The following is a 13,267-nucleotide window of genomic DNA, read 5'->3' as shown; positions in this document are numbered from 1 at the left end:
CAGCATGGAGGGACCTGGAGAGTATTATGCTAAGCAAAATAAAGTCAAAGAAAGATAAGTATCACATGATCTCACTCATATGTGGAATCTAATGAACAAAATAAAATGAACAAAAAAGGCTGAAACCGGTTTGGCTCAGTGGATAGAGCGTCGGCCTGCGGACTGAAAGGTCCCAGGTTCGATTCCGGTCAAGGGCATGTACCTGGGTTGCGGGCACCTCCCCAGTGGGAGATGTGCGGGAGGCAGCTGATCGATGTTTCTCTCTCATCGATGTTTCTGGCTCTCTATCTCTCTCCCTTCCTCTCTGTAAAAAAATCAATAAAATATATATTTTTAAAAAATAATAATAAAATAAAATGAACAAAAAAGATCAAGAGATATGGAAGCATGCAATAGACTGACATATTTCAGAGGGGGGGGAGCAGGGGCCAGATTAGTCAATGAACACATCTGCATATATGCATAGCTCATAGACAATAGTGCAGGGAAGGCCAGGAAAGGGGACAGAAGCGAGGTGGAAGGTGTAAATGGGGGGAGAGGGGACGGAAGAGGGGACATCTGTAATACTTTCAACAATAAAGGTAAATTAAAACCAAAACAACAACAACAAAAAACCTCCCAGGAAATAAAAGCCCTGGCCCGGATGGCTCCACAGTGAAGTTTTACCAAATATTCAAAGAAGAAGTAACACCTATCTTCCTCAAACTATTCCAAAAAAATCAAAGAAGAAGGAACACTTCTAAGCTCTTTTTATGAGGCCAGCATTATCCTAATTCCAAAACCAGATAAAGACACTACAAAGAAAGAGAATTACAGTCCAATACCCTGATGAACATAGATGCTAAAATCCTCAACAAAATATTAGCAAATTGGATCAAGTATTATATTAAAAAGATCAAATATCATGATTTCAGGATTGCAAGGCTGATATAATATTCGCAAATCAATAAATGTGATACAACACGTAATCAAATTGAAAAATAAAAATCAAATGATCATATTAATAGATGCAAAAAGAGCATTTAGACAAAGTCCAACACCCATTTTTGAAGAAAAAAAACCTCTCAGCAAAGTGGATATAGAAGAATCATACACACCTCAACATAATAAATGCCTTACAGGACAAACCTACAGCCAACATCATACTCAATGGGTAAAAACTATAACCATTTCCCCTAAGAACAGGAACAAGACAGGGTTGTCCGCTTTCACCACTTTTATCAATACAGTAGGTCCTAGGGTTACGTCGGAGATCAGTTCCTATGGCGCGATGTAATGCAATTTTCGCCGTAAGTCAGAACCCACCTACATAAGCACCTACGTCCTCACATGGAGCACATACACAGCAGTAATGAAGTGAAACAGTAAAAAAAATTTAAAACAAAGATAACAATTCCTGACCTTTACTTGTGGTAAATAAATAATAAAAAACATAAAGCACATATGTACATGCTTCGAAATGACGGAACTTTTTTTTTTATAACTAAATGGGAGATGGCGACGTGACCACGAAACAACGTACGTCGAGTTGAACATAACCCATGGACTGTCTGTATAGTACTGGGAGTCCTAGCCAGAGTGATCAGACAAGAAAAAATAAAAGACATCCAAATTAGAAAGGAAGATATATAACTGTCATTATTCTCAGATGACCTGATATTGTACATAGAAAACACTAAAGACTCCACCAAAAAACTATCAGATTTAATAAATGAATTCCAAGATGTGGCAGGATATAAAATTAACACCCAGAAATCAATGGCATTTATACATCTACTAGAAGCCCGGTGCATGAAATTCGTGCACAGGTAGGGTCCCTAGGCCTGGCCTGCGATGAGGGCCGATTGGGGCCTTCCAGCTGTCAGCCGGGGCCTCCCTTCTGGCTGCTGGCCAGGGCCTGCCTTCCCCGGCTGCCGGCTAGGGCCTTCCTTCGTTCCACACCGCCCTCTGGTGGTCAGTGCACCTCATACCAAGCGATCGAACTCCCAGTCTCCCGGTCAAACTTCAGAGGGGACAATTTGCATATTAGGCTTTTATAAATATATATATATATATATATATATATATATATATATATATATAAAGAACTCTCAGGAAGAGAAATTTTTTTTAAAAACCCATTTACCATTGTTACAAAAACTTTAAGAAACTTAAGCCTGGGTCACAGGTTTGGTACCCAGGAGGGGGCATGCAGGAGGCAGCCAATCAATGTTGATGTTTCTCTCTCTTCAATGTTTCTATTTCTCTCTCCTTTCCTCTCTCTCTAAAATCAATAAAAACATACTTTTTAAACAAAAAAGAATATATGTGTTCATGCATTGGTAGAATTAACATCATTAAAATGTCCATACTACCCAAAGCAATCCATAGATTCCATGCAATCCCTATAAAAATACCAATGGCATATTTCACAGATCTACAACAAATACTGCAAAAATTTATATGGAACAAAACAAGACCCTAAATAGCCACAGAAATCTTGAGAAAGAAGAACAAAGTTGGAGGGATCACAATACCGGATATCAAGCTATATTACAAAGCCACTGTAATTACAACGACCTGGTACTGTCATAAGAACAGGCATTTGTAGATCAATGGAACAGAACAGAGACCCCAGAAATCAACCCAAGCCATTACGCTCAATAAATATTTGACAAAGGCAGCAAGAGCATACAATGGAGTAAAGACAGTCTCTTCAGTAAATGGTACTGAGAAAACTGAAAGGTACATGCAAAAAAAAAAAAAAAATGAAAATAGACTATCAACTTACACCATACACAACAAATTCAAAATGGATAAAAGACTTAAATGTAAGTCATGAAACCATAAAAATCCTAGAGAGACCATAGGCAGCAAAATCTCAGACATCTTTAGTAGCAATATGTTTGCCAATACATCTCCTACGGCAAGGTAAACAAAGGAGAAAATAAACAAATGAGACTACATCAAAATAAATAGCTTCTGCACAGAAAAGAAACCGGCATCAAACTGAAAAGGGAGCCCACTGTATGGGAGAACATATTCACCAATGATACACCTGATAAGGGGTTAATTCCAAAATATATAAAGTACTCATACAGGTGAACCAAGGAAAGACAAACAACCCAATTAACAAATGGGCAGAGGACCTCAATAGATATGCAAAGAGGACATGCAAGTGGCCAAGAGACATACGAAAAAATGCTCAAAATCACTAGTCATCAATTGAACGAGATGCAAAATATAACGACAGTGTGGTACCACCTCACACCTGCTAGAATGGCTACCATTAATAAATCAACAAACAACAAGTGCTGGTGAGGATGTGGAGAAAAGGGAACCCTAGTATACTGCTGGTGAGAATGCAGACTGGTACAATCACTATGGAAAAGAGTGTGGAGTTTTCTTCAAAAATTAAAAATAGAACTGCCATGCCCAACCGGCATGGCTCAGTATTGAGCGTAGACCTATGAACCAGGAGGTCGTGGTCCAATACCAGGTCAGGGCACATGCCCAGGTTGCAGGCTCGATCCCCAGGGTGGAGCATGCAGGAGGCAGCCGATCAATGATTCTCTCTCATCACTGATATTTTCTCTCTCTCCCTCTCCTTTCCTCTCTGAAATCAGTAAAAAACTACCATTTGACCCAGTGATCCCACTTTTAGGAATATATCCTAAAAAGCCTGAAACAACAGTAAAAAAGAAAATATACACCCCTATTTTCATAGCAGGGTTATTTATAATAGCTAAGATCTGGAAATAGCCCAAGTGACCATCAGTAGATGAGTGGGTTAAAAAGCCACAGTACCTTTACCCAATGGAATACTATGTAGCTGTAAAAAACAAGAATCTCTTACCATTTGAGACAACATGGAGGGACCTGGAGAGTATTATGCTAAGTGAAATAAGCCAGTCAGAGAAAGACAAATACTATATGATCTCACTTATATGTGGAATCTAATGAACAAAATAAAATGACAAACAAAATAGATCCAGAGGCATGGAAGCATGCAACAGAGTAACAATTCTCAGAGGGAATGGGAGGGGACGGCAGGAAGAGAGTAACCAAAGAATTGATATGCATATATCCATAACGTAGACAATAGTGAGGTGAAAGCCTGGGGAGGGGGCGGGAGTAGGGAGGAGGCAATCAATGGGGGGGGGGGGGGGGAAGGTGACATCTGTAATACATTCAACAATAAAGATAAATTTAAAAATAAAAAAAGATGAAGCAGAAAATATCCAATCATAACAGCAAATATATATATTTTAAAGCATCATTGAAGAAGGCTCTGGGAGAACGTCAAGCATACCAACATTTGCATCACAGGTGTGCTAAGAGAAGAGATACAAGAAACTGAAAACCTATTTGAAAAAAATAATGGAAAAAAATTTTCCTAACCCAGTGAAGGAAATAGATATACAAGTTAAGGAAGTGCAGACAGTCCCAAAGATAAATCCAAAGAGGCCCACACCAACACACATCATCATTAAAATGCAAAAGGTTAAAGACAAAGAGAAAACAAAAGTGGCAAGAGAAAAGCACTTAGCTACCTACAAGGGAGCTCCCATAAGACTGTCAGCTGATTTCTTAACAGAAACTTTGCAGGCCAGATGGGATTAACATGAAATATTCAAAGTGATGAAAAGCAAGAACCTACAACCAAAATTACTCTACCTTGCAAAGCTATCATTTAAAATCAAAGGAGAGACAAAGAGCTTCCCAGACAAGAAGTAGTTAAAGGAATTCATCACCATCAAACCAGTATTACAAGAAATGTTAAAGGAACTTCTTTAAGCCCTGGCTGGTTTGGCTTAGTGGACAGAGCGTTGACCCTCCAACTGGAGGGTTGCAGGTTTGATTCTGGTCAAGGGCACATACCTTGGTTGCAGGCTCCATCTCTGGCCCTGGTCAGGCATGTGCAGGAGGCAACCAATCAATGTGTCTTTCTCACATTGATCTTTCTCTTTCACTGTCTCTCCCCTTCCCTTCCACTCTAAAAAATCAATGGGAAAATATCCTCAGGTGAGGATTAACAAAAAATTTAAAAAAAAAAAAAAGTAGCAAGATGCCATGCAAGATTTTTTTTTTTAAAAAAAGGAACTTCTTTAAGAAGGGGAAAAAGATAAAAATATGAATAATAAAATGGCAACAACTACATATCTATCAACAATTACATTATTTTTTTAAATATATTTTATTGATTTTTTACAGAGAGGAAGGGAGAGGGATAGAGAGTTAGAAACATCGATGAGAGAGAAACATCTATCAGCTGCCTCCTGCACACCCCCTACCGGGGATGCACCCGAAACCAAGGTACATGCCCTTGACCGGAACTGAACCTGGGACCCTTCAGTCCGCAGGCCGACACTCTATCCACTGAGCCAAACCGGTTAGGGCTATCAACAATTACTTTAAATGTAAATGGATTAAATGCTCCAATCAAAAGAAATCATATGGCTGAAAGGAGAGCAAAACAAGACCCTTATATGCTATCTATAAGAGACTCACTTCAGATTGAAATACATATGCAGACTGAAAGTAAAGGGATGGAAAAAGATAGTTCATGAAAATGGAAATGAAAAAAAAAAAAAGGCTGGGCTAGCAATACTTATACCAGACAAAATATATTTTATTTTTTTTTAATCCTCACCTGAGGATATTTTTCCATTGATTTTTAGAGAGAGTAGAAGGCAGGGGGAGAGATACTGAGAGAGAAACATTGATGTAACATAGACACATCAATTGGTTGCCTCCTGCAAGCGGCCCTGGGGGCCGGGATGGAACTTACAACCAAGGTACGTGCCCTTGAGTGGAATTGAACCCAGGACCTTTTAGTCTGCAGGCCGACCAACACTCTATCCACTGAGCCAAACTGGCAAGGGCCCAGACAAAATATATTTTAAAACAAAGGCTACAATAAGAGATAAAGATGGACCCAGCAATTCCACTTCTGGGTATTTATCTGAAGAAACCCAAAACATTAAATTGAAAAGACAGAGTGTGGGGGCAAAAGTAGGTTTACAGTTGTGAGTAGGTGAAACAAAGTTTATTCTTGCATTACTATTTATTAACTACTAGAGGCCCAGTGCACAAAATTCTTGCACTGGGGAGGAGGGGTCCCTCAGCCCAGCCTGCGCCCTCTCGCAGTCCTGGACCCCTCACTCCTTACCACCCGCCTGCTCGCTGCTCCTTAGCGCTGCCGCAGAGGGAGGAGAGGCTCCCACCACCCCCACTGCGCTCGCCAGCCATGAGCCTGGCTTCTGGCTGCGCAGCACTCCCCCTGTGGAAGTGCACTGACCACCAGGGGGCAGCCTCTGCATTGAGCATCTGCCTCCTGGTGGTCAGTGCACATCATAGCCACCAGTCGTTTTGGTCGTTCCGCCATAATGGTCGCTTAGGCTTTTATTATATAGATTGTATTATTTTCCACATGAACAACTGTAAATCTACTCCTGCCCCACCCTGTATACATCCATATGTTCACTGCAGCATTATTTATAAGATATAGAAGCAACCTAAGTGTCCATCAATATATGAATGAGGATGTGGTACATATGAACAATGGAAAATGACTCAGCTATAAAAAAAGAATGGAATCTTGCCATCTGCAACAGCATGGATGGGCCTAGAGGGTATTGTGCTGAGTGAAATAAGACAGAGAAAGACAAATGCCATATGATTTAACTTATATGTGGAATCTTAAAAACACAATAAATGAACAAGCAGGACAGAAACAGACTCATAGATACAAAGAACATTTTTATAGTTGCCAGATGAGAGGGGGAAGGGATTATGGGTGAAAAGGTGAAGGGATTAAGAACAAATTGGTAGTCCTGGGAATGTAAATTACAGATGAGGAATATCTATATATATATAAAAGCCTAAGTGACCGAACGACCGGTCGCTACGATGCGCACTGACCGCCAGGGGGCAGACGCTCAACGCAGCGGCTGCCCCATGGTGGTCAGTGTGCTCCCACAGTGGGAGTGCTGCTCAGCTGACCAACCCATCCCAATGGCCACTAGTCCGAGGGCAGCCACTCACTCCCTCGGTAGTCCTGCAGGTCCAATCTCTGGAGAATGGGCCAGGCACTGATGGACCGGCGCTGCCAGCAATATCCTGACAGGGCCACTGGCCTCCTGGAAGTCAGCCTCGGACATCACAGCCACTCCCCCTCCCTAGACGATCCGCAAGGAAGAAACAATATAAAAGCAGCCACCAGGTGGCTCCCGACAACTGGCCGAACGTCAGCGGGACAGATCCAGATCCTGGGCGGCAAGGGTGTCCCACTGCCAGCCCAGAGGGCTAATCGTATCCCGGCCTCCTGCCACCCCTTTGGGATGGGCGCCAGATGCAGGGCTCATAGTTGGCAAGTGCTGCTGCGGCGGCGCAAGCATCTCCCAATCAGGACTGACTGGGTTGTGAGCCCCTGGCAGGCATAGAGGGGCTGGGATGAGTGGGAGTGGGAGGTAGCACTGGACTGCCAGTTTCAGCCCAATCCCTGCAGGCCACGCCAAGGGACCCCACCTGTGAACGAATTCGTGCACCAGGCCTCTAATAGTCAATAATATAACAGTTATGTATGGTATTCAGATTAGCACTAGATTTAATGGGGTGATCACTTCTTATGTAAATGTCTAATCACTGGTAGTACATCTGAAACTAATATAATATTGAATGTCCACTCTAATTGAAAAATAAAGAAATGTTTTAAAATATTCATGTTAATAAACATTCTTCAGAAACTCAGGGAGTTTTCTAAATTTTTTAACAAACTGATTAAACTTCTTTGACTACAGGGTCTGCTGGAGAAAGGCAATGAAAGTGCCTTTAAAAAAAGTAAAAATGGCCCTGACTGGTTTGGCTCAATGGATAGAGCGTCAACCTGCGGACTGAAGGGTCCCCGGGTTCGATTCCAGTCAAGGGCACATGCCCAGTTGCGGGCTTGATTCCCAGTAAGGGGGCCTGCAGAAGGCAGCCGATTGGTGATTCTCTCTGATCATTGATGTTTCTATCTCTCTCCCTTATCTCTGAAATCAATAAAAATGTATTTTTTTTTTAAAAGTAAAAATGTATTCTTTAGCCAGTGTAATTGGGTCTTCTTGTTTACAAAATTATCTTCTAAAACATGCTTTGAAATTTTTCTGATTTTGAAAAATGGAGTCTCATTTGATGCCTCTAAAACTGGAGATTTAGACTTCAAATGGCTCCAAAGAACTGAAATCTTATGGCAAGCATTTTTTAGCATATGTGCAATGGCCAGAACCAGGCATGAATTACCTTTTTGTAGGCACTCAAGGGCTTTTGGAATGGAAGATCTTGTGTTTAGGAATGTAGGGGGGAAAAAACACAGAAACAAGTGGAAATTGGCAGTGTTTTGTAAACAAGGGGATATGATGAATAAAACTGGCAATACAGGGTTTAAATAAAGCAACAGGAGTCTCAGCACATTTTGGAAATTCCTATCTTGAATCGTGTATGTGGGTATAAATATGAAGCTAAGTCTCTGGTTTTCACTCCTTTCCAGTCTAAAATCTTACTATCAGATGTCCAAGTTCATTGTAATTTGGCATCTTATCTAAAATGACCTCCCCAAATGTGTAATAATAATAATATCCAAACCCACTGATTGACTCTAACATCACATAGAGAATTCCAGGTAGAAGTAAGGGTTGAAAGTCTAAAACTGGGAGTCATTAACAAACAGGTATTTCAAGTCATGAGTCTGGATGAAAATAAACATGGGAATCAGTGTTTAGGCATAGTATGATTTGGCTTACTTCCCAAACAAGCAATATTCTATTTTCTTGTGCCTTCACCAGGCTTTACTTTGCGTAAAATGATCATCCCATTGTTCAATAACTAGACCTAATTATAACATTTCCTCGATTCTGACGTGTTTATTTTTGTAAGAGAACATTTATTGGGTAAATTAGAGGTAGAAAAAGTAATTCCTCGAAGAAATGGGCCTAGAAAACAAGTTATGGAAGTAAAGGAAGAGTCCCTGGAGCTTGGGAGTGAGGAAGCTAAAGGTAAGCGGGGGAGGGGGGGGGGGGAGGGAGGAGGAGGGTGCGGTGGAAAGGAAGGGAAAGGCACCACGTGCTCCGGGGAGGGAGAGCGCTAACTTGTGCTTTATAATATTAGTTACTAGTTTTGCTAACAGTTTAAAATCAAAGTCTTTTTCCCTTTTCTCTCCCCTCCCCCATCATAAAAAATTTTCTTAAACCAACGGTCCATATTACAATTGAAAAAATAAATTCACTAACTACAGGTGATTTTGCTTGCAGGGTGAAACTTTCAGTTCTGCAGCCTAAAACTTCCCTTATAAAGTGCTTTTTCGGGTAGCACGCTACTGGTTGTCACAAGTTTGTGCGTGTAATGGGGGAGTGGGGGTGAAGGCTATCTGCCTCCTCTTTCTCCTTCAGAAAAAGGGTTAGGCACAAGGAGCCTCTAGCGGCGTGTCTGAAGTCTGCAGCGCAATCACAAACAACCCAGAGCCTGCACTTAATCTTCGTGCACCTGATCCCAAACTGGGCTCTCAACCTGCCACGATTTGAGATGTGCCCTCTTCCACCTGACCCGTAGCAGAGTTAGAGACCACCCCCCCCGCCCCATGAGTGGCTCTGGCCTCACCCCAAGTCCCCAAAGTCAGTCCCCAGAGCATATCCTTGCCCAACCGCCTGCCTCTGACTCTGATCGCTTACGGGAAGTTCGCATCCACTCGAGCAGCGCTGGGCGGTCGGCCGGAGCCACGGTACGAAGTAGTTGCAGTATTGTTTGCCGCGCGGCGCTTAATTCCATGTTGCAGCAGAAAACAGCGCTGGGAAGGTGCGCATCGCGCACGCGCAAGCGGAGTCCGGTAGCGACCACTGACCCGCCTCCCCAGGCTGCGAACGCCCTAAGCCCCGCCCCCTCCTCGGAGTTCTCCGGAGCGCGAGGAATTCCTACACTTCAGCGCACCCTCAGCTCTCACCATCCCCCTTCATTAGCATTGCTCAGCTTAGTCACTTTTTCTTCAGGCGGCTCCCCGAGGCCGGACTTCTTTCCTGAGGTCGCTTCCTATTTTAACAACTTTGCTGCCGCCGTTGTTGAGCGATAGAAAACGAAAGTCTAAAGTCAGTGGGAGTAAAGGAACATCTCAATATACCCCTTCCACGCAGTGAAGGAACGCGGCGGGTGCCCCGGAAGCGGAAGTGCATCCTCGTCTTGAAAGGCTGGACTACAGCGAGTGGTGACGTTTCCTCATTGGGCGGAAGGTTCGGTGGCTGTCGTCGGACTTCCAGCTGGTGGGAGTTGGCGTCGCAGTGCTGGGCTCTGGGGCTCGCGTTTGTGTAGTTTGGAAAGTCGGTCCGTGGCGTCGTCCCTACCTGTCTGAGCCCGGCTTTCTTCTGATCAATCCCACGGCGGGGGGCCTCGCGAAGGAATCCCCGGCCCCTTTGGGCCACGGCCGTAGAGGTGCCTTCAGAGGTAAGTGTCTGCTTTTTCCCGCCCCAGACTGGCAGCTGGCGGCAGCCCCGACCCTGCTTGGGGGGCGAGAGACTCCGGAGAGAGTCCACTTTCCTGGCCACCTGCTGTCATCACCGGTGCCGGGGTGCTTTGGCCCTTTTCACCTCGTTCCGCCCATCAGAAGTTTTATTAAGAGAGAAGCTGTGACCCTTTTCAGTTGACTTCGGATCTACTCGAGCCAAATTACCTGTGTAGGCAATTGCAGGCCTGACTCTCTGATTTGCTCTCCTGATCAAGAATTTAGTTATGACTGCTTCCCCGACAGTCTTTTCACGTGTCCCAAATTTTATATTTTCATGTTCGCTGTGCTTAACACATTGTCCTGCATGTAGCAGGCGTTCAGTAAGTGAGTAAGGAATATCAGTTCAATGTCAGCGATGACTTCCGATGTGCTGATAGCTCTCCGTAGCATTTAACACTATTACCCATCCATTTCTTGAAACGGTGTCTCCCGTTGGCTTTCTTGATGTTATTCTCACCCACTTTTTTTCATATGCTTAATTCAACAAAACAGTTACCAGTTGTTAGCTATAGGGATACAGAAATGAATGACACAAACCCTATCATTGAAGAGCTAGCAGTGCAATAAAAGAGAAGCATGTAAATGTATCCTATATCCAGATGAGCAATGAGAAAGTCTGGAAAGATAGGAGCCAGGAGAGCAGTGGGAATACAGATGAGAGGTGCAGTGATTTGTGATCCTGACTGAGCAGATCCCATCTAGCCTCAGTTTCCTCATTACCTAATAAGTTTATCAAGAGGATGTTGATAGTGGAGGAGGTTATACGTATGTGGGGACAAGGGGTTATATGGAAGCTCTATGTACTTTCTGCTCAGTTTTGCTGCGAACCTAAAACTGCTCTAAAAGCAAAGTCTGTTGATTAAAATTTTAAAAAGAGAGAAAGGAGGATTGAAAGATTAGGTAACACGTTTGGTGCAAAGCCTACAACAGTCTAGCAGTGGTGGTCCTGAAGGGGAGGAGAAATATTTCCCTGAAACCTCTTTCCCTTGTTTTTTTGATGCAGACAGTTAGTGTTTTCTGACTTAATATAGTACTATGCAGAAGCATCTTCAAGCCCTCCTTCCGACAGATTACTTCTCTAACTCCAGCTCTCTGGAAATTCTGGACCTGCCACTAAGTAAGATAACCATAAATAGTAGCTTTTTAATTTTTTTAAATTGATACCTTTCTGTGTGCTTTTGGGAAATGGAATTAGTAAAAGCTTCTATCCCTTTGATTATTCTCAGTCCCAATTGACTCTCTCCTTTTAGTTGGCCCTTGACTATGGCTACAAACCAAACAGTCTTCCACAAATTCTCCTGGAGAGTTCTCATCTATATCCATGGCGTCCGTGGCATTATTCTTGTATGCCAACCATTTCCAAATATTTTCTCTAGTTTCTATCTCTGAGTGATATAGTTCTTTAGTTCTGCAAATAGTCTAGGTCCAAACCCAAATTCCTTACCTCCACCTTCCTTTCCCCCACCCCCACTTTTTAAAAAATCATTACCTATATCTTAGATACAAAGGTGTATAAAAGCAGTGATCCCTAGTGAGTTTTTGACCCTTTGTTTCTACTTGAATTTTGTATGTTATTTGTATGTTCAGTTAAAAAAGGATAATAAAGTCAACATCTATGTATTTAATATCCAACTTAAGTAGTAAAACATTGCAAATAACCTTTAATCTCCTTGAACCTTTTTTCTAGTAACTCTAACTTTCAAAACAGCTTCTTTTTTTTCTTTTTCCTTCCATATATTGGTTAATGGCATCACTAGCCATCTGGTTTTTTAAACTGGAGACCTTACAGTCATTTTTGCCTTTTGTTTCTTCTTCATTCTCCACAACTACTTGGTTATTAGGTCCTATAGATTCTGCTTTATGAGTTGGGTCTTGACTCCAGCCCCTTCACTCCATTTTACTTTCTGCTTCCTTAGTTCAAGTATGTACTCTCCTTGCTCTCAAGTTTTTCTCACTCTAATGTGTTTGCTACATTGTTTATAATTTTTAAAACAGAACAGATTTTTCATTCTCTTGTTTCCTTCGAGGAGTATTGATTCATACAGTGATCATTAACCTTGGCTGCACATCAGTATAGCCAGTGAAGTTTTTCAAAATATAGATGCCTTGTTTTGCTCTTCTAATAAAAAATTTAGATGAGCCGAAACCGGTTTGGCTCAGTGGATAGAGCGTCGGCCTGCGGACTGAAGTTCGATTCCGGTCAAGGGCATGTACCTGGGTTGCGAGCACATCCCTCGTAGGAGATGTGCAGGAGGCAGCTGATCGATGTTTCTCTCTCATCGATGTTTCTAACTCTCTATCTCTCTCCCTTCCTCTGTGTAAAAAATCAATAAAATATATTAAAAAAAAAAATTTAGATGAGACTACTTTCTAGAAACCTTCTGAAGTTACTGTCCTTGGAGATTATGATAAGAGTGTTTAATTTTTAGCTTGTATTACCTAAATGTTATTGAAATAATCCATTGCCTATCCTTCTGAAGTTACTGTCCTTGGAGATTATGATAAGAGTGTTTAATTTTTAGCTTGTATTACCTAAATGTTATTGAAATAATCCATTGCCTATCCCTCCTCCTTCATATGTTCTTTTCAGCTTCAAGGCAAACTATTTCCAAGGAACTCCATTAACTTTCCTTGCTTTAATTTTTTTTTTCTTGATAACAGTTTACATAAAGATTGTTTTAATGATTGACCTGACAGCCAGAAGTAACTTAAAGAAATGATTCCCAGTGTTTTTGAGTTATTACCCTTTTTTGCTAA

At 42.1% G+C, this 13,267-nt stretch overlaps 2 protein-coding genes across 5 annotated transcripts in view; one reads left to right on the top strand and one right to left on the bottom strand.

The window, feature by feature from the left end:
- LOC102428347 overlaps positions 1 to 10,145 on the bottom strand; it is a 32,197-nt gene extending 22,052 nt beyond the window's left edge. For 2 of the 4 annotated variants that reach the window (XM_014453317.2, XM_006085837.3), the window contains exon 1: positions 9,687 to 10,136. In XM_014453317.2, coding sequence (XP_014308803.1) covers positions 9,687 to 9,783 — 97 coding nt within the window. In that variant the 5' untranslated portion in view covers positions 9,784 to 10,136. Of the gene's footprint in view, positions 1 to 9,686 lie in introns of all 4 variants that reach the window. The other 2 variants (XM_023751520.1, XM_023751521.1) reach the window with 2 other exon arrangements.
- The window catches only part of SRP54 (signal recognition particle 54), a 46,300-nt gene continuing 43,170 nt past the window's right edge, over positions 10,138 to 13,267 (top strand). Inside the window, exon 1 of the mRNA XM_006085838.2 lies at positions 10,138 to 10,449. The gene's annotated coding sequence lies outside the window, so the exon portion shown is untranslated. The remainder of the gene's footprint in view (positions 10,450 to 13,267) is intronic.

Source organism: Myotis lucifugus, unplaced genomic scaffold (genome assembly GCF_000147115.1).
Source record: "Myotis lucifugus unplaced genomic scaffold, Myoluc2.0 scaffold_22, whole genome shotgun sequence".
Taxonomy (NCBI): Eukaryota; Metazoa; Chordata; class Mammalia; order Chiroptera; family Vespertilionidae; genus Myotis; species Myotis lucifugus.
The sequence above is the reverse complement of the archived record's forward strand: the minus strand, read 5'-3'. Positions and strand labels throughout refer to the sequence as shown.